Source organism: Tripterygium wilfordii, chromosome 16 (assembly GCF_013401445.1).
Source record: "Tripterygium wilfordii isolate XIE 37 chromosome 16, ASM1340144v1, whole genome shotgun sequence".
Taxonomy (NCBI): Eukaryota; Viridiplantae; Streptophyta; class Magnoliopsida; order Celastrales; family Celastraceae; genus Tripterygium; species Tripterygium wilfordii.
In genome coordinates, this window is record NC_052247.1 from 8,279,301 (window position 1) to 8,301,799 (window position 22,499).

General features: G+C 34.9%; 2 protein-coding genes and 1 pseudogene across 2 annotated transcripts; 2 read left to right on the forward strand and 1 right to left on the reverse strand.

The window, feature by feature from the left end:
* The first annotated feature begins 176 nt into the window (after positions 1-176).
* LOC119980580 (novel plant SNARE 11-like) lies at positions 177-5,617 on the forward strand. Its single transcript, XM_038823336.1, has 10 exons — positions 177-953; positions 1,291-1,383; positions 1,723-1,816; positions 1,914-1,951; positions 2,958-3,052; positions 3,535-3,614; positions 4,315-4,371; positions 4,518-4,610; positions 4,699-4,773; positions 5,200-5,617. The coding sequence occupies exons 1-10, from the start codon at positions 877-879 to the stop codon at positions 5,287-5,289; spliced, it is 792 nt and encodes a 263-aa protein (XP_038679264.1). The 5' UTR covers positions 177-876; the 3' UTR covers positions 5,290-5,617.
* A 6,771-nt stretch (positions 5,618-12,388) lies between these two features.
* On the forward strand, positions 12,389-17,082 carry LOC119980578 (annotated as a pseudogene).
* Positions 16,910-18,159, reverse strand: LOC119980581 (FCS-Like Zinc finger 1-like). Its single transcript, XM_038823338.1, has 2 exons — positions 17,725-18,159; positions 16,910-17,383 (listed from the first exon to the last, which is right to left on the reverse strand). The coding sequence occupies exons 1-2, from the start codon at positions 18,015-18,017 to the stop codon at positions 17,197-17,199; spliced, it is 480 nt and encodes a 159-aa protein (XP_038679266.1). The 5' UTR covers positions 18,018-18,159; the 3' UTR covers positions 16,910-17,196.
* Between the last annotated feature and the right edge of the window lie 4,340 nt (positions 18,160-22,499).

The following is a 22,499-nucleotide window of genomic DNA, read 5'->3' on the forward strand; positions in this document are numbered from 1 at the left end:
AATCCCAGACGGACTTTAGCCACATTGACAACACCACCACAAATTACAGAAAGCACTTCAGCATTGGCTTTGCAAAAAATGCCTCTAGTTATACCATCACAAAACAGGCCGCCTCTCGCGATAAACATACTTCAGCATTTGGAGGAGAGCATCGTGACAGGCATGTTGTGAAAATTAGACGGACGAGATCATCTGTAATTGTAAAGCTTGCACCGGATGCGTATTAAACACATGGGGGGCAAGCAGACGTAAACGCGCCCGTATTTGGCGCACCGTCCAGAATCCGTAATTAGCGGTTTAAACGGCCAAAAGATAGGTGATTTTTAAACGCCACACTGTCGTGAGCAGGAAAAAAAAAAAACTAAAAAAAATATTTTTGTTCATCGCGAGAGGCGCCCTGTTTTGTGATGGTATAGAGTCTATAGGTCGGGATACGATACGAAAGTAAACGCTCGATTTTGGTCTTCCTGATCGCTTTCCAGAACCTACATTTTACGGATCTGATCAGACTTTTTAAAATTTTTGTTTCGAATTTTGGAATCCGTTGATTTTGTTGAATTCGATGCCACAGATTTCGTGATTGATGTTGTTTGGATTTCATCTGAGCTGCATTTGATCCATTTTGTTCGAGTTAGGTAGGATGAATGCGTGATTCGGTTTTCAGCATTACGAGGATCGGATCGGGGAGGGAACGTGCCGTCTCGTTGCTTAATGCCGAGCTTTGATTGCCATTTGTGTGTATAGCTGGTTCGATTACGTTTATTTGATCGGTTTTTGACCGGGACATTTGGCAGTTTTCGTGTTCATTCCGATTTGGATTTTGGAGGGAAGGTTACGCATCTGACTTTGAATTTTTTTAGTCTTTAAATTTGTATAATGGATCCGTTATCGGCGATCAGTGAAGAGCTAGCAGAGATCGACGGACAAATCGCCGACGTTTTTCGCGCACTATCGTAAGGATTTTGAATTTTCTCCGCTGCTCATAGTGTTCACGTTGCTATCAGATTTATTGTGCATTGGTTGCTCTAGTAGTGTTTTTTTCGTTTCAAATGAGAACCTAAAGTATGTTTAGTTATGTTTGCTCATATTTTCTACTATCTAGAACTGAAACCTAAAATTAAAAAACTAGAGTTTCGCAAACTACTATTTTGTTTTTACTAGTTCAGTGGTGGTACTGTTTGATGATCTATGTACGTTTTTATGAGCTTATGCACTCTAGTTTTGCTTGGAATGATTTACCATTTCGGTTCTTCGTGTTTTAAATGTAAATTGTAATGCATTGTGCTCCAGAACTGGGTTCCAGAAATTGGACAAGATTAAAGATGTTAATAGGCAGAGCCGGCAGTTGGAGGAGCTTACGGGGAAGATGCGGGAGTGCAAGAGGTACTTCACAATTCACAGTTGGTCTTCTTCTTACTTTTTGTTTTTAGATTTTACCATTCAAGACTGAGATTAATATGTTAATCTTTTCATTACTTGGTTATTTTTTTTGCTTAGAGTCATAGTGGAGTTCAATATATTCATTCATGCATGTGGTGAACTATTTGGAATTTTCTATTCCTCGGGAGTTTCAATTTCTGCAGTGGAAAGAACATTTTTTTCAATGTCTGGATATTACAATGAAAGGACTCTTATATTGTCAATGTTTTGCATTTCTTATTATTCTTTTCTTTTATGTGGGTTTCCCGTAAGCAATGTTTTTACTTTAAAACTTTCTTGCAGGCTTATCAAGGAGTTTGACAGAGAAGTGAAGAATATGGAAATTAGAAATGATCCTGACACCAACAAAATGCTGAATGAGAAAAAACAATCAATGGTAGGATGTTGATTTGTATGCTGTAAAAAGAGTTGGCCGTCTTCTTACGTGTTAACCTCTTAATGAGTTGTTGAATATATTTGGCGTTTCCTCGCAGGTCAAAGAGTTGAATTCGTATGTTGCCCTTAAGAAGCAGTAAGTGGTATACCCTCACAGCCTCACATCAAAAGAGTCGAAGTGTCCTGTCAGATATGTGTCTTGTTTTCTGTTTCTAAGTGATAGCTTATCTATCTCGCGTTTCTTCTTTTCTCTCTCCTGAAATGTCAAAATTTTGTGGCAAATAATACAAGTGGAAAAAAAAAAAAAAACCAAATGGGACATGGCATTCATGGTCAAAGTGAGGTAACATGAAAGAGCTAATACAAAGGTGAACTTCAGATAAAGAATCTCTCAGAGCAGTATGATTTCTTGAGGGTGATATATAGCATAAGGTGTTAGATATTAGTTGATCAGTTCTTTGGTAAAGCACTAGTCTAAATTTATCTTAACTGCGTCAACTTTTTCTTAGTTTGTAGATTTCAATGGGATAGAAGTTTTTGGTTAAATTCTGAAGAACTGTATACATTTTCTCAGAAAACTGATTTCAAAGGACACAAGATCAAAGGTTAAGTAGGTGACTAATAAATTTGACGGTGAAGAAGAAGCATTTTTAAAAATACTTCGCGTAACTTTATTAAAATGTATTGGCTTTTCTTTCTTTTGGGGCCCTCTTCAATTTTTCCTGGCAAAAAAAGAAAAGCAAGATGATGGAATGCTATGTTTCACTTTTACAAATATGGAATCCACAAACAATAATATGCCTTTATTGAAAATTTGAATTGCTGCTTACTTCTACACTTCTCTTGGTAGTTGAAATGCCTAGTTCAGTTTGAAATCTCATCGTTAATGGTTTATCGCCTGAAAATTTGTTCTGTAATCACTTTATTCATCTCCTTTTCAAGTTTCTTTGTTATGTAAGTGAAATTCACATTTCCTCCGTAGTTATTACGTTTCTCGTGGCATTCCTCAAAAGGTTTTTTAATTCTATTTTGTGTCATCGTCATATACTTCTCATTTAGCTATTAGTTCTTTGTTTCCTATGTAATGCATCTGATATCATTTTTGTCTGTACTTGTTTGACTTTGGTACTGTGGTGGAACAGGCATGCAGCTAATCTCGAAAGCAACAAGCGAGTTGATCTCTTTGATCAAGGACCTAATGAAGGATTTGCAGAAGAAAATGTGTTGCTGGCTTCATGTAAGTATATGATCTTCTGTTAGATAAGATTAATACTTCAATGATGATTGGTCTTCCTATGCTTGGTGTTGAAAGGCTAGATAAAAAGGAACTTGTATCTTTTGTTAAATGTTCTCTCCTATTTGTATGTAGATTGATACATATTGTAAACAGGGACCAAGTTTTCCAAGAATTCTCCTTTATGTAAATTAAGAAAACAATAATCCGTGACGTGAATGTCACTCTCTTGTTTGGCATAGCAAAAGTAGTTTTGTTCTTACTAGCATGCTTCATAGGCTCTAGAGTATCTCAAATTTGTCAAACTATAATCTGTGTTGGTGCTGTATCCACAAGCTAAACCAAGGCATTGTTCGTAGCCCATTTAGAATTTAATATTGTTCTTTGGACGATTAGACCTTGGCCTGATAGTAGATTTGATCCGAGGCATTGTTTTCTCATCCTCATTTGAACTATGCTTGATGATAAGCTTATTTATTTTTCAGCTATGACAAATCAACAGTTAATCGATAATGGAAACAGGATGATGGATGAAACCGATCAAGCAATTGACAGAGCAAAAAAGGTTAGCTCATGTATCTATGTATATATCTATGTAAGCAGAAGATTGGTGCATATTTTGCATTTTCTTGAATTCGTAGCTCGCTTTTGAGAAGAATTGTCTGTGTTCATACTGAATAATATTTCAAATAGTGGTTTTAAACACCATTAAACTGCATCTCTTTTTGCTTTTCTTATTTATTACAATGATAGTATCAAATCTGTGTTTTGGGATAACCACTTGGTGTGAAGAGCCTTTTTTGTCTCTCTCTTAGGTTTAAGAAACTTGAAGTTATAATAAATCCTTTTTTTTCATTCAAAAAATTTATATTTGAGTGAGTGAAACTTGTTTGATGCAGCAGGATTCAATTTCATCTACACTTTTTTTTTCTCATAATTGATGTATTAGGGCCAATATAAGCTTTTCCCGACTTTTTATAATCATGAAGAAAGTTCAACACCATCTCTTTTCTATCTCTCCTTTTTCTGGTTTGGGGGTACCAATTTAGATTAAATTTTCGAGCGTATAGCTGATTTTAGTGGCTCAACTCAGCTGCAAACACTGCTGTTTTTTTGGGTGATCAACATAACCTAGAAACCTTAAAATTGAAAGTGCATATAGTCAAACTCCCACGAGGAATAATGGAAAAACTTCACACACATTGTCCTTTCCTTTAAGTATGATTTGTGGACTAAGATTGACAATTTTCATGTTTATGTGGTAGGTTGTGCACGAGACAATTGATGTTGGAACAGAGACAGCGGCAGCTCTGAAGGCACAGGTACTTTATTTTAAGGATTTAGAAAATCAGATATCATGGCACTTCATTGTATCTTGGATTCAGTTTGTGGTTTCTTTTTCCCTGTTCCCCTATTTAAAAATTCAGCAGCAACACGGAACTAAGACATATACTTCTTCTGAGTTCAGACAGAACAAATGAGTAGAATTGTTAATGAGCTGGACTCTATCCACTTCTCAATGAAGAAAGCTTCGAAACTAGTAAAGGAAATTGGTAGGCAGGTCAGTATCTGAAGAATTTTGCCACCATTTCTTAAAGTTATTCTGTTTAGTTGTAATTCAGTCGACTTACTTGTGTATGTTCCAATAGGTTGCAACTGACAAGTGCATTATGGCATTGCTATTCCTTATTGTCATTGGAGTTATAGCCATTATTATTGTGAAGGTATGTTGTCACATACTTTTTCTTATTTGTCATTATTTGCAAACTTTGAAAGATCTTAATCTCTATCATCTATTGTCAGTAGATGGAGTCGAACTTAAATGATTTTTTCTCTATAAATAGATCTTTAGAGGTATTTTTGTACCGTGTGGACCCAATCAATCATTTTACCAGATTTTTTTTTTGAAAGCACAATTTATTGAACAAAACTACAAAAGGAAAGAGTACATCAAAGGGGCTATTTTTGGTACTTTACCCTTTTTCTCTTCTTCATTCTTCTTTTTCTACCAGTCAACATGGATGGTATATTTTTGCTACTAACTACTGTTACAAAGGATTTTAAAAAAAAAAAAAAACACTAATGTTAGAGATGTTTTCTTCCTAACAACATTGTTAAGCAGATTATTTGATATTTCTTTGATTATTCAGCTTGTAAACCCGAACAACAAGGGCATTAGGGATATTCCAGGATTAGCCCCACCTGTGATGAATCGAAGATTACTCTGGAATGCTAATTAAAGAGCAAGGACGTGGACCATCTCACAAGGTTTCAGGATGGTCAGAAATCTAAGTTGATCACATGGTACCCTGTGTTACAGCGCCAAGTCTGTTCAGCGGATTAACTCAATTTTTCAGAAGAGCAGCTCGGGTGGCTTTACTAAGTCTATTGAATATATTCTTTTAACAACTTTTGTATGGTTAATTCTGTTTCCTTGACTAAGAGATCAACCCACTTTAAGTTGGGAAAATAGAGTGTGTTAGGTTCATCTCGTGTAATTAATTACATTAAACGTTTATTATTATTTTCAGGCTGAAATTTGATGGAAATTGATTACTTTTATTTGCCCATCTCCTCCTATGGAAAGTTAGCATACTATTTATGTGTATTGAATCTGTTTCGAATAGCTTATTATCAGTGAGTTATATAAGGGCTCCTACTCTCTTGTGACGCAGGAGAAGTCCAGTTTAGGGCTTGCCATTTTTGTTTGAATATGACCAAAGAAAATATTGTTTGAATGGCAAGTTTAAAGTCAAGAGTGAGACTCAGAGAATTGTTGGCAAAATAGGCATTTGGATTGATTGATGTCAAGCGAATTGCTTCCTATAATTAAGAAGACATTCCTGGTTTTTAGGTTGAGTAGTTGGTGGGTAACTCTTGACTAAATTGGATGCAAAGAAAAGGACTAAAAAGCCGAATCATTTTATTTTTCTTGTCTTGAATTTATTTTTCTCTATTAGTAGTTGAAGCATCAAGTCTATCAAAATTTGTCCCTGAAATAGGCATTTGTAGTAAGATCACTTTGTAGGAGACTGGAGAGGGTCGTTCTTCTAATTTCAATAGGTGAAAGAGGAATTGGTTGATTGGGTACCAATTGGGTGCTGCTGCTTTTCTCCACAAGAATAAATTGAGAAATTAGTAGTGATAATCAAATGTCTCAGTGGGTATAAGCCACAAGGTTTGGTTTTGGTAAGTCCTACTACTTTTTAGGCAACACGTTTTCAAAAGTTAAAAATAAAATAAAATAAAATAGAAAAGGTGTAAACGCGACCTGAATTAAGTCAGAACCCAAAAACCCTTAAAAACAAAGCTTCAAATCAATAATGGAGGGCAGGTCCCATTTTTGGAGGGAGTGTATGGAAAAAACAATAGTGGAAGTGAAAAAGATGTCATGTCATTATGAATTTGGTGATACTTTGGAGAACCCTTTTTCGACAAGAAATACTCATACACGTCTGAAGAGGATTTCCACATGTCCCTTTGACCAAGGAATGATAATGGACATTACACAATTTTATTACCATTCCTATTTTTTGTTGGTTTTGGGAGCATTGTAACGGAATGACCACGGGAATGGTCATTTCCTTATTGGTTGGTTTTGAGAGTATTGTAATGGAATTGTAATGGAATGATCATGAGAATGGCCATTCTCTTGTCGGTCTTGATTTTGGGAGCATTGTAATGCAAGGTAATGATCATTCTCACCTCCTCTATGAATGACCATTCTCATTTCCAATCATATCATTATAATGGTCATTCTCATTCCTTAATGCAACCAAATGTATCATTGTAATGATCATTCTTATTCTCTACGCCAATCAAATGTAACCTTAGAATGCATGAAAATGGGACCGTGATTATTCATTATATTTGATGATGACTTGCAAATTTGTCTTGACCTACCGGACGTCTTAGATGGATCAAACCAGGCGGAACACGGTGGATCTGGATGAACTGTGAGGCTAAGAAGATGAACAAACGTAAGCTAAGAGGCCAAACCTTCCGATACTTAAGTCAGAAGGAAAGAAAGTAAAGACTAAGAACTTAAGGATTCAGAGCTCTTAGCCAGGAAGTACATAAAATTGTGAATGAATGGTATACATAACTTTGGTACCTTTATATAATGTTGTACAAGTACCAATCCTTACTCGAATTGGATACTCGTCTTCTACTTGTTTTTGTAGATGTCTAATCTATGATCTTCGAGTTGGAATAGGAGTCTCCTTGTAGGATTTCCTTTCTGCTTTGGATAATGTTGATTGGCTTAGACCATATCATCATCTTGGCCTGAGAAGTGTTCTCTGGTGACGAGATAGTTCTCGGTTCAGACATGAATTTGATAATGTAAGTCTAGGCAGCTTTCTAAGTATAGACATCTTTAATTAGTTTGCTTGTGCCACATGTCGTGTTTGGATTGGTAGCATAAATCCGATGTCATCAATATATTTTCCAAGTATATCTTAATAAAATCATCATTTGTCAATGTGAAAAGATGAACATGACTATAACTAAAGTATTAATCAATTCTGTTGACAAGAAATTAAAATCTTGATGACCTTATCCTCTCAACTCTGTCTCAGCTTTTCTTCTCTTTTATTTTATGGTGAATTTCTTCAATTGGCCATTAATTAGTTGAGAACGCGACACTAAATGTAATTTTTCATCCCTCAACTATATATGTGGTTTCATTTTCGTGCTTAAACTATTTTTTTCCCCTAATTTCATCCCTCAACTATGCGAAAGTACACCATTCGTCCTTCAAAAACTTCCAACGATGAAAAAATCCTACATGACATCCCACTAGACGTGATTGATGTCACGATTGGCATACTTTGTATGCGTTGGACAGACTCACAAAAAACTCTAAAATTCCTAAATCTCCATCTCTTCTTCCTCTCATCTTCCACGAGAATCCCTCGTCTCTTCCTCACACTCATCTCTTCCTCAATTAAGGCCAAGACAAGAAGAAGCTATTGAAGTCGTCAATGAATTAAGTTTCACTCGAGTCCGACATACAACCGCAAATCCAATGTTAGCTGATTGAAAGAGAAGGAAGGAATTGGGAATATTGTGACAGAGTCTCGTGGCTTAATGTTTGTTATGTACATAATCGAGAGCTTTCTTTTTGTTACCATAGAAGCTGCCACCATCCTCCAACATCTTGGCTTCTTGATTAATTTGCCATCTTATTGGCTTTGTTTGATTCTTCTTTAATTTAGGGTTCTTGAGTTCAATTTGGGGGCTTTGGGATTTTATTTGGGGATTCACATAATTCAATTTGGGGCTTTGGAGTTTGATTTGGAGAACACAGGGTTCAATTTGGGGATTCGATTTGGGGCATTGGGTTCTGTTATGGCTGCATTTCAAAATGATATTGCATTGTTGCAGGTTATGCCTTATGGTGCGTTTGGTACAAGGGTAATGGGGTGTCATAGTTACAAGGGTAATTAAATTTTAAGTTTACTTGTGTTTGTTATGTCAGTATAACTTTTACTCTTGTAATAAATTTTAGTAATTGAGCTTAGTTTTTACACATAAAGTTTACTAGTGGGGGGGACCTGGGTAATAAAAAGTAATGAGAAGTTTTACTCTAACCTATTACCCGTTTAAATAAAAAATTCTAAAAGCCCATAAGTTATATATACACATATATATAATATATAATATATATAATATATTATATATATGTGTATATACACACACACATACACACATATATATATACACACACAGACTCACATATGCACTGTCTGTGTGTGTATATACACACACACATATGCACTGTCTGTGTATATATATACATATATATATATATACATATACATACACACACATATATATATATATACATATTCACTATCTGTGTACATATATATATATATATATATATATATATACACACACACACACATATACATATACACACACATATATACACACACATATGCACTGTCTGTGTATATATACACACACATATGCATTGTCTGTGTATATATATACATATATATATATATACACATATACATACACACATATATATACACGCACACACATATACATATACACACACATATAAATATATACATATGCACTGTCACATATAAATATATACATATGCACTGTCTGTGTATATATATACATATATATATATATATATATAAAATACACATACATATATACATATACACAGACAGTGCATGCATTGTCTGTGTATATGTGTGTATTATATATATACATACATATTTTATATATATATAAATATAAATATAAATATATACATATTATATATATATAAAAATAAATAATGTCGAGCTTGGGTCGGGCTCGGGCTGAGCCAAAATTGGCCTGAGGTGTCTGGCTTCGGGTTGGGCTGACCCAAAAAATGGAGCCCATGCCCGCCCAAGGGGTCGGGCGGGGCCGAGCTAAGACCTAGGCCCGCGGGCCAAATGATAACCCCTACTCTTGTGTTACGTCTTTGTCATGGATTTGAATGTTATCAGATTATTTTGTTGAAATTGTTAACAATTGTTATTATATATATCTGGCTGTGTGTGTATATATATGCATATGTATCTATATTTTTAAAATTTTGGTACATGATAATCGTGACAATAAAAAACATAATCTCACTTTTTTCTACTTTGGTTCATTACAACAATAACAAACAAGGGTAATGGTATTACACCAGTAATGTATAGTCGTAACAAACAAGAGTAATGAATACTTGGGTAAATTTTACCCTTCTTTATCAAACAAGGGTAACACTTATTCTCCATAATTATTATTACCCTTGTAACATTTACATGGGTAACAAATTATACCCCCAAATTCTTACCCTCATACCAAACGCACCCTTAATGTGAATAGGAAAAACGCAGTTACTTTTATGTAATGTTAGGGATGAAAAGTGCAAACTTAAATAGTTTATGGACATATTGTTGAAATTATTCATAGTTTATCACATAGGTGTCATGCATGCATTTTCCAACCTCAGTCTCACTTAAAGGACGAAAGAAGTACCGTTTCATGGTTAAGACTCGAAATAAAGAAGAAAAAAAAAGATTTAGGGACGAAAATGAAACCATGTATATAGTTAAGGGACGAAAAGTTGCATTTTACCGATTACGGTAGTTTGTGACCTTGTGTGATGTCAAGTGCCTTCCCTCCCAAGAAAGGCAAGAAATAATTGAACCGGGACTTCTATTTTCTTGATTAAAGCATGGACGGCATGTCCTCCGTAAGAAAAAATAATAAAGAATATGCATGGACTGCGATTTCTCTTTCAAAGATATATATGGTACGTATGAATGTGGGAGTAATTTTTAGAAACTTAGAAAATTAGAGATGAGTCATCAATTAAAAGTTGTGTTTCAATAAGCACATTTAAACAAGTTCTGTTACATATGATCATAAGGATTAAAACAATATTTCATAAAAGAATAAAAAGTTATAAATATTTGTTTTATTGATAGAAATACCCTCATATTCCATATTTGATACCCAAATCAGATCTTCCTCCTCCGATGGTTATTCCGGCCAGTCAATGGGTGGGGATGGTGTGTCTAAGATGGGAAACACTCCCGTGGTGGTTGCTTGAGATAACGTCTCTGGCGACCAGATCGGGTTGTTTTCTTCATGTTTGACTGCGACTTCAATGTCAGATTCTGATAGAATCAACAGCTGACAGCGGCGAATGATTGTTGGGGGTTGTCGTGGTGCTCCGACACTTCTCTTTGGTGGGTAGGCGGCCTTGATCAGTGGCTTGATGGCGATAGTCCACTTTGTCCGTGGATCAACTGATATGTTATTTGTTTTGACCTGCTGATATGATATATGTTTGATTGTATATGTCTTATTATATATGTTTTACTGTGTATGTTTTATTATATTGGTGTTATTATATATGTTTGAAGACTAAAACATGGGAAATTCATTTGGTAATGTCACCATAATGAAGGTTAAAACACAAGACTTTCGTTTAAATAGATATAATATCATAATATCCAAAACCGATAACATATAAACAGATCCATCTATGATAACCAGAACCAGAAGAAAAAAGAAATAGAAAAGAAAAGAAAAGAAATTATGGGTCTTGGTTCAAGGAGTTGATTGGTGGTGTTGTTGGTCGTTGAGATTGGCCAGATTGAACTATTTTTCAAACGATGGTATGCTATTTCACCAAGCTTTTTCAACGACTCAAGTGATCGTTGACGATCAGTGATGGGTTGTCATGAAGTTTGATTTTGGTGGTTCGTTCCTCAGGAATGATGACTGGTGGGCAACCTTCCTCTACAGTTGCGCAAGGAAGAAGACGGAAGAAGAAGATCAAATATCTTTGACAATGCAAGAGCATATTGATAAGTTTAAAACTTTTGTCCTCATTTAAGTTTTTTTTTAACTTGACCTTATTATTAGAACACAACTATCACATTTTGTCCTTATGTATAAATTCTCCTTAAAATTTCGTATTGGTGGATCAATAATTATATATGACAATTATTTTGACTCCAAGTTGTTTATTAGTTTAATGTACTGAATAAATTATAAGGAGAGAATAATATGAAGTCTAGATTCCATTATATGAAACAATAGATTGATTGATTCATGCATAATTAGGGTATACTTCTTCCACTAATATTTTGTCTCTCACCAAAAAACCAACTGTTTTAGATAAGTGAGATTTTTAATAGGGAAATCAAAGGTCAAAATGACACACGAAGAAAATTTTGTCTCCAACAAAACAAAATAAATAAAGTAAAATGAAATGTCAAAGACCAAGAAGGTCACCCTTCGGTGTTGGCGGGTCAAGGGTGTTTAACTTATTTTAGGGTGTGTATGTTGATTGTTTAGGCTATTTAAATGGGGTGAAAACAACCTAATTATAATTTTCTCATATACTAGCGTATTTTTGAAATAAATTTGTTGGTAAAATTTATATATTTTTTATTGGTAAAATTTATATTTTTTGAACATATACAACAGTAAATATATAATGCATTTGAACATATATACTAGCTAATATGTTTTACCAAACATACCCAATACATATAAACTAGCATATATGCTTTATCAAAAAGACACAATAAAAATTTTGTGAAAGAAAGGAAGAAAAAACGCCTTGAAGAATGGTCTTATTGGTCTAATAACTGATGGACTGATAATCTTTTAGTCTTGCATCTTGTCTTTTTGAATCTGTTTCATTTGGTTTCATACACGTCAATGGTAAAGTTGTAGTTGTACAACCTTGAACCTGATCACATGTTCAATTCCAAAAATTATTTTTATATATTATATGAAATAAATTCTGTGTATATCCTGTTTATCTCCTGTTCCCAGTCTTGCTCATTGCGAAAGCTTTGGCCCATTGCGGGAGCATGTGCCACCACTTGAGCCTTGCACACCGAAATTGATTACACACCAATTGCCAGTTTTCCTGTCTCTCTCTGTGAAAAACTTATAACGCGAGTGTTCTGTACTTTTCTGCATTTGAAACAGTCTTTGCTTCTCCCTTCTCTTTTGAGTTTTGGGTTCTTGTTCATGCTCGTCTTTAGCGACAATACCCCATTTTGTCTCTTTGAAACATCTCTTCAATTCTTATAAATTGTTTTCTCATCTGAGTTTCTTTTTCATGGGTTCTCTCATCCAATTTGTATCTGGGTTTTCTTGATTTCTTTGATTCTTGCATAATTTGCTTGTTTTGATTCTTTTTTCCATCTGGGTTTTGATTCTTCTCCTGTTTGGCTTCTTCACATTCAAGGTCCTCATTTTTCTTCCATTATTCTCCCTTCCAATTCCATGAGCATGTGTTTCCCTATCTACTTGATCAAATTCCTCAAAGAAAAAAACCAGCCTAGTTAGTGGTTTGTTGCAGGAGTTTGCCATACTCGAGTTTTGGTTTTGGGATTGAAAGTTGAAAGCTTGGAGAATGAAGTGCCTTTTCATATTCAAGGACAAACTCAAGGCAAAGAAGGAAACACAAAGTGCCTCAGCTTTGGAAAACCAAACCAGTAAATCAAATAATTCAGCTTTGGCTCGATCGGCAAGATCGCTGCCATCTCCACGGAGCATATCAGAATTGTACAAAGAGAATGAACACAATTTGAGAGTTTTCTCTATTCAGGAGCTGAAAGAGGCAACAAATGGTTTTAGCAGATTATTGAAGATTGGAGAAGGTGGTTTTGGTAGTGTGTATAAGGGTCAGATTAAGCCTGTTAATGGCAAAGGTGATCCTATGATGATTGCCATTAAGAGACTGAACAGGCAAGGCCTACAGGTATGAGGTTGTGTTCTCTTTGTGATTGCCACGGTTACCCTTTATTGTCATAGGATTTTTTTTCTGGCTTATTAAGCTTTTTGAATGTTATTAGTAATGGTTGACACATTTTACTGATATCAGTTTAAATTTGAAATTTTAGTTCTGCAAGTATGAGAAAACCCTTTTGATTTTGTAATGCAATCATTTCCGACCCCCAGATGGTCAAAAGCAATGGTACTGCTACGTCTGGGTTTTGGGATTACACAGTGTTGGATCTTTATCCAGAATTTAGTATCAAAAGGACAACACTTTATGGGTTGGTTGAAAAATTAACCTAATCTGTTTACTTATCAAATGGTTGATGGTTGCCTTCTTTATTGTTAGTGACCTTGTGGTGGTGGTTGTGGCAAAATTTAGATATTCAATGTGTCGGTGCTTATGCCTATGATTATACAGAGAGAAAATAATATTTGCTGATGAGCAAGAAAGTCGGAACTCTTGATAAAATATATGGCAACATAGAGAAAGATATTTCTTGACTAAGGAAATGCTGAATGTATTTACTTAGCTCTGAATATCCCAAATAGACTTACTGATTCAAGAGTGTTGGTTATTATTGAAGGGGGAAAACTCAAAAACCATAGATGGTTATTGTACTTGGTATCATATTTTTTTACAAATTATATGAGTGTGTGAATTAAAGACCACGGATTGAAGTGCCTAAGATTGTGTCTTTCTAAGAATTGGTTATTGAAGTGATTATTGGATGGTGAATTGATGTTGATTCACTATAACTACGGCTTTAACTGCCAACTAAAAAATTTGAGTTCTTAGTTGTTGAGGATGGAGTTAAAGTAAACTGGGGGGCGAGGGATGACCTTGAATTGCTGTTCCAGGAAGAATGCGTCTAAAGGAGGATAATGGAGCATTCAATATATTTTTAGGGTTATTTCCAGTTGGTTTCCTTCTATTGTGGTCCGATGGTGTGGTTGTGCATAGTAGGTTGATTAAGAAAAGGGTCAGGTCTGTTTTGTGTGGTTGTCGCTACCTTGTGTTATTTATAGCTGCCATATAAGTGGCACTCTATCTGCATCAACAGATTGATATGCTTCTCTCATGGTAAAGTTCTCGTCTCATGCAGGGTCATAAAGAATGGCTTGCGGAAGTTAAGTTTCTTGGCATTGTTAACCACCCAAACCTAGTAAAACTTCTAGGATACTGTTCAACAGACGATGAGAGAGGGATACAACGGCTTTTGGTATATGAATTCATGGATAACAAAAGCTTGGAAGATCACCTTTTCAACAGGTTTTTACCTACTCTCCCATGGAAAACAAGATTAGAGATTATCCTTGGCGCAGCTCAAGGATTAGCATATTTACATTCTGACCTGGAGGTCCAGGTACCATTTTATCTTCACACTCAAAAGATATGAAAGCACAGCAGTTTTGCCTGCCAGCTGTATATTTTACCAACAAGTTGTTCTACAAAAGTAAAAGTAAGGTGAAAAAAAGTTAAACGACTCCTGCACAAGCTCCCGTTGTGAGCGGGATCAGGAACAAACAGGATGTATACAGATCTTACTACCATATAATATGTAAAGAGACCGTTTCCAAGAATTGAACTCGTAACCTCTAGGTTGTATTCCTGCAACTCCACTATTGTTTTCTCGTTTGTGGACTGATGTTGTTTTCTCGTTTGCTTCTTGACAGGTCATATATCGAGATTTCAAGCCGTCAAATGTACTGTTGGATAAGGGCTTTAAACCAAAGCTATCAGATTTTGGGCTTGCAAGGGAAGGGCCAACCGGTGACTGTACGCACGTGTCAACAACGGTAGGTAAATAGGGGATTCCATATTGGTGCGGATTTTATGGATGTTATAATGAAAATTATGAATATACAATGACAACCCCATTTTGTATTAGTTTTGAAAAGCTTAATGCTTCAAAGTTTATATGAGATGCCATTGATGACTCATTTTGCATGTTTTCGTTTTTATGGTCATTTTGCAACTATTTCTGTTTCGTCAACAGGTTTTGTTTCATTCTTTTGAAGGTGTCTTAGCCATGACAGATTTTTTTTATGTTGCAGGCGGTTGGGACTTATGGGTAGCGGACCCGGCATACATAGGAACCGGCCATCTCTCGACCCACTCTGATATATGGAGTTTTGGAGTGGTGCTATATGAAATCCTCACTGGCAGGCGTACTTTGGAAAGAAACTGTCCAACATCGGAGCAGAAGCTCCTCAATTGGGTGAAACAGTTTCCTGCTAACAGTAAAAGATTCAGCAAGATAATCGACCCGAGACTCAAAAACCAGTGCTCGATCAATGCAGCTCGTAAAATTGCCAAGTTGGCAGATAGCTGCTTGAACAAAAATCGAAAGGAAAGGCCGTCAATGGATCAGGTGGTAGAGACCTTGAAGCAAGCAATACGAGATTCGGAAGTGGGAAACACTTCTCTGAATGGAAGCACTAGATCAACTGGATCACAAGTGCTTCAGCGCAGACCGATTAAGGTCGTGTAAGGATTATCTTTGTTCACTGAAAGAAAGCCAGCAAGAACCAAAACATGTCTGCTGAATTAACATCTGTTTCTTTTTTTTTTCCTCTCATTTGTTGACAGGTCTAGTTGCTTGGACTGACCAAAACATCTCTGCTGTGGCCACTATGTCATCGTGCTGCTTCTGCTGAACTCAATAAGCTAAGGCATGGTCAAAGATAGGAGAGACTTGAGAAAGAAGGCATGTGAAGAGATCCGTGGAGGATTGTAAATCTCCATATCTAACTTAAGTAGTAGTGATGGCATTATAAAAGGAGAAGTTTTGATATAAATGCTTGTTCGTTTTATTATAAATCTACCATTAAAAAAGTTGCTCTTGGTGCTAGTTTTGGTAGAAATTCCCGACAAGTTCTGATGGAAGATTTGAGCAGTATGAGATACAAATTCCCGACAGACTTACTAGTTAGCAGTATGGAAACCCAGCCCATCTTCTCCTTCCTGAACCTGAAGTATGTCGACAGTCCAGTTATTTTTGGTGGGCAATATTTGGTATGGGGAACAACAAATTAGCTTTCATTTCTCTTCCCTTTTTACTTATAACTCCCAATGCAAGATTTGTTGAAATGAACCAAAGGTCAACGTGTTTAGGCTCCGCCTGTAAAAAAAAAATAAATACTGGTGCATGCTGTCCTGACATAAATTCATATCAGGTGAAGGTGAAAACTTCACACACAATTTATGCAAAGACCATTCGAGAAAACTACTGGGCCACCTTCTTCTTAGGTGCAAAGCAACTTCCTCAGCTTCCTTGACTAACAAAAGTAAAACAATGCTACAGAAGTTCAAATTCTTTAACCACCCACTAGGATACCAGAATATTAAGCTTCCAAATAATCACCATAAAGTGTAATCCTGTTTCCCACTCAACTCTTCCAAGGCTAAAAGTAGCACAATCAATTGAAATGAAAGCAGCAAAAGCAGGAAAGTGAGGAATTTCACCATCATCATTCTTCATTGAAGCATTATACCTTTCACATAAAACAAAGCAAATTACAACCCCCCCCCCCCCCAGAAAAAAACAACCCCACAAAAAACTCTACCGAGAAAAGCTAATCTATATATAATCAGAAGCCAAGCATTTTGTACTTCATATGTAACATCCACAGTCAGTTAAAAAAAAAAAAGGTCAAAAAAAACCCCCACAAATTGGGTCTTCTTCCTCCTCATAATCTCCCTCTAGTTGAGCACATCCCTTCGTGGGTTAAAACTTCAAAACCATCATCTCTTATACAGCTTTTTAAAAGTTATATATCGTCCTTCTCTTCTTACTTTGTATTTTTCCCTTTTTTTGTTTTCTTTGGGTTATTTATAATATGAACTTGATTTAAGCAGCTGCAACAGTGCCGGTACGTAAGGGGTAGTTCTGGGCTTTGTTGGGAGAAGAGGACTTCTTTTGGTCTTTCTTCCTCAAAGCTTTCACTGATGAAGAAAGATTCCAGTTCTTCTCTTTCGCTTCATCTATCTCAATTTGCTCTTGTCTGCACTCTTCACTACAGAATGGTGTGTCGCCTCTGCAACAATTACAATCAAAACACAAGTACCCATCAGTCCTCGGATCATTCATAATACAATCTCGAATCATTACCAGATTAAAGATAAAATTAAAGCAGCGGCCTTTCTTTTAAATTTCAGATAAATCAATAGTAACTCCCAGATCTTAATCATAAACACGACATCAAAAATTAGTGTTTTGTCGTGCCAAATAGAGACACAATTTACAAGTTCAGACTTCAGATGGAATAGAAGCTATACTCAACACCTTTTCACATCGTTAATTGACAGTGAAGCTCAAAAAACTCATCAGACGAAAAGAAAAGAAAAAAAATCAAAAGTTGGCGATCTTTTGGCTAACCTGTACATGAAGATATCACGGTTGCCTCCAAGAGGCTTCTTGCAAAGAAAACAAGCTTCCAAGAAATGGGGTTGATTATCTTCAAATCTAGCATCATAAAACCTCACAGATCTTGGAGAAGACACAGTCGATGACAAATTCCTCAAACTACTCTTCCTTGGGTAACAGATTGACCTCGAAAAGAAAGGATGCTGAGTCTTTCCAGAATACCCAGCTTCCACATCTACTAAGGAAGCCAAACCATCATCTTCCTCTACAAAACAAGTCTTCCTAGCACTTGAACATGTGTCCATTCTCCTAAAGATCGAAACTTCCCCGGTATTGAGTGCGTACAGTACAGAGTCAGAGATGGGTTGGCGAAAAAAGAGGCAGACTTTTATAGCAAAACTTGAAGCCTTGAAAATGAGAGAGAGAGAGAAGCTATAAACAACGGCCGGATTGAAGAAGCCGTGTAAGTGAATCCATTGGCTTTAAACGATACCTGCACCACCTAGAAACCCAAGTTCATTGTAATTTAGTATTTAGTTAAACGAGATGACCAAATTAACCTGGCAATTTGGGAAATTTTGCGAAGATACCGAAACGTGAAAAGAGTCAGATATTTGTGAGAATGGCATTTTGGTTGTTTAATTGAAATGAAGGGAGAAAAGAGGGAATTCGGACTGTCGTTTGTCTTTTTCAACTGACCCCACCATCAGTGTCTGTCTTTCTACGTATAACGTCACTATTTTGAACAAAGAAGGTCCCATGGCCATGCTCGGACATTGCGCGTAACGTAACGAACACACTCCCCAGCAGTCCATATGTGCTTTTTTGACTCTTCTCTCGCTTTTTTCTCTAATTTTTACCTATTTGATTGATTGCACTTTCTTACATTTGATTTGAACGGAAATTCATGAATGAATTGAAAATATTGAATTATGGTTTTGTTCATGCATTATGAAAGAAATTTCAATTCATTGCAACCTCATCTAATAAGTAAGTACATACAATTTCCTAACAAAAGTATATACAAGCTCCAACAGGAAAAAAAAATACAAATTCATTTGATCAAGAGTTCACATTATCATCCAAGAGCTAGTGTATGTATCATAATCGTAGTTATGTAATTATTCCAAATGCATCACGTATGTTGTCCACTCTTGATCACGGACACGCACATATTTGTTTTTCATGGATTGAGATGCCACGTCTAAATGAATTGAAATGTTACTTCGATACCATGATGGAAATCCAAACTCAAACACATCACAGATTTGTTTTTCATGAACATACGTCAATGGTCTGTAGACCCAAAAAATGTATCGCTTGTGTTGTGTGAGAAGTGTTAGGATTTTATGTATATATCATTAATTGGGTTATAACAATATGATGTGGGATATATTCCGACTAGAAATCACATTATTCTCATTATCTTGTAATAAATATTTGCTTGTAGGTGAAAAGTATGACAAGTGAATTGGTAGAAAGCAAATAGTAAAATGCTACATTTGCTTTGCTTGTGGGTGAAAGGTATGACAATGCACTTGTTTCCACGCGCCATCAATGCAAGTCAGTCTCGCTATTAGTCTTCTCCTTGCGAAATGACCTCACCGTCCCCTCAATCAGTTAGTTTTTCACCTCTTTGTACCTGTTTTGTCGTTTTTGTCCCAGCTGTGGGCCCCAACAAATGAGAAATTTGTGGCTCGTGGGCCCCGCAGTCCATTTCGTGCATGATGGACCCGATGGTGACTCCTGCGGGCCTCTTTTTGAAGTGCTTTTTTTCTTTTTTTCTCTTTCATGGTTTTTGTCCATTTGTGGGAAATTCACTGGATTCACTTCTGCTCCGCATGATATCTATGGGTGGCCAAAAATAATCAAGCCCCATTGGTTTTAGATCGGACGTTATCGTTTGTTAAAATCTTAATTCGGATTGAATTTTTGGATACACCTAATTGATCAAATTTATATTAATTTTAAATCAAATAATAAATTAATCCAAATTAAGATTCAAACAAATAAATCAATATGTTTGGATCCAAACTCGATTTTAAATATAATAAAAAAAAATTTTGAACCCAGATTTTAGATATATAACGTATGTCCAAATTTGATTTAATCTGTGTTGGATAAATTTGATCATCCAAATTGGACAGAGTTTTATCACACCTAAATTGATATTGATTATATAATTGGCAAAAAATCAATTATTGAGTATTTAAAAAAAAAAACATGTTGTACAATTTGCATTTAACAATTTAGAACCAATCAAAAATTTCTTTAATAAATTTAGTTAATTTATTTAACATAAATATAGCCTTAAATTCAAATTTATTGATACTTATTATTTATTTTTTTAAAAAAATTATTAATATCAAAAAATAATGAAAAGGAGGGACCCCTCCTTTGAATAAAATAAAAATAAAAAGAATAATGCTTGAGACCCCAAAAGACCCCCATTTAATGTAGAGTGTTGGATGTGAAGTGGGTCCTACATGTGTGTTTTTAATCAATGGCTATTTGAATGTCACATAGATTTGAGGGATTTTTGGGATCAAATTTTGGAGGTCTCAAACATTGTCCAAATAAAAATGACCATTAACTATTAAGTGTGTGATCTGATGCTGGTGGAGTGATTGTAACACTTGGTTCATTTTTCTTGATTCTTCTAGAATTTGTGGTGCAAACAATTGATGGATTTCAATTATTCAGTCAGAGGGGTATTTTTAGCCTTTTAGGTGGTTGATGGTCAAATTTAAACTGTTGACTTCATTAATATTGAGAGAAATTTAAGGACTTGGACAACACTATTGCTACTCTTTTTTTTTTTAAATATACTGACAAATATATTTTACATTGTCATCCAATTTTACACACACATATTTCTTACTCAATCGATTATAGACTTGGACAACAGTACTATTAATTAAGTTTAAAGTTTAGTCAAATTCATTTTTACTTTTTTAGTTATCTTTATTGTTTGATTAATAAAATTTTATGGATCAACTATTCGAATCTATGTGTACTATTTGAGGAATCCTTTTGATGATGTTAATTATTAGTCTTAACGTAATGCTTATTTTGAAAGAAAAAAACAACAAATATCTATTTTCAATGTTCAACCTTTACATATAATTTATTTCATTTCTTTTCTCTCTTTCAATTATTTAAATTTTCAAGTTCAATATAAGCAAAGGCTATAACTATAAATTAAGTGAAATAAACCTCAAACATATGTTTAGTTGACTTGTAGAGATTTCCATTTTTTAGTAGTCAAATAATAATAGTAGCTTGATTTTTTTAATAATTTCATTGAGTAAGAGATATTAGATCTCTAGATGGTTGCTTAATGTTGAGTGTCAATTGTTATTGTGGATGAGTTAAGAAGTAATGCAAGTAGGGATGACAATAGGTCGGATTACCAAACCCTACTTATGTTGGTGAAGAATATCTCGTATCCAAGCGTTACGAATAAACTTGTATATTAAATATACATAGTTATAATTTATAAACCCCAAACTCATACCCTTAAGCTTATCGGGTTTATCCAAACCAGCCCCATTATGTCCAAGTTACGCGGATACTCATCGGGAATGGGTAAACTTATTATCCCTATGTAAAGCAAGCATAATAATCGTTCAGGTCTAAAATATGATGTGTTACCATGTGTTTATTGTGGAGAAACTCACACCGGACAAATATTATAAGACACTTAAGAAAAGTAACTATAAAGTGAAAGATTGTTTTTATAATTACATAAACAGAGAATAAGATCCTTAATTAAAGTGCTTTTTGATTCTCAAGAGATATATAATTAATTTATACTTTGATATACACAAATAATCTTCATATATAATTTAATCATGAGTTTCAAAGTGGATGTCTTTTTCTTGTTCAATGTCTTGCAAGTATGTACTTTTACCAGCTTTTTCTTTTTATTTTATTTAAAAAAAAAAAAAGGTGATCACGAGATAAAAGAGAAAAAGTTGATTAAATGATCAAACCAACCATCATTATGTTTTTTTTGTATATTTTGGTCAAATTTTTTTTTGACTATTAAATTTGTACTTATAATAATATTTTTCATAAATTTAATATTGAAGGGTAGGTTTTACTTGCCGTGGTCGTTCAACAGGTTCACAATCAATAGAGAAAAAAATAAACAGCGTGCAAGAATTGCAAGGAAAAAAAAAAGTTTATAGTAAAGACAAATGACGAGACGAAGAGGGTGTGCTTGGGAGTTGTGTTCAATGTTCATTGAGAGTCAGGTTAATTCAATTTTTAACTACTGAAAGATACTCAAAGTTTCATTTTGGTCACCCAAAGATCAAACGTTTTAAATTGATCACCAAAAGATTTTTTTTACTACACTTTGCTCACTCAGACAGATTTAAGTAATTCTGGGTAATCAAACGTCCGGTGTGGTACGTTGACCGCTATTGCACTGTTTAATATAACCTAGGTGGCATTACGACGTTAATGGGAGTTAAACATTGCTGACGTGGAAAACTTTAATAAAAAATTCAAAGACGATGAAATCAAATACTGGTTTCTTTAATATAAAAATTTATTAAAAAAATAAAAATGCTCACATGGGGTCCCGCCAATGCTTGGAAGTTTTTTTTTGATGCGTTTGATAAATAACTTAGAATTTATGAGTGAGTTTATGAAAGTAACACGTTACATGTCATAATTGATAAAAAAAATAAAAAATAAATGTTATTTTGGTATTTAAAAATTTGAAGGTCAGTGAAAAGAAGATATGAAAACGTTGGAGGCAAATAGCTTGGCTTCCA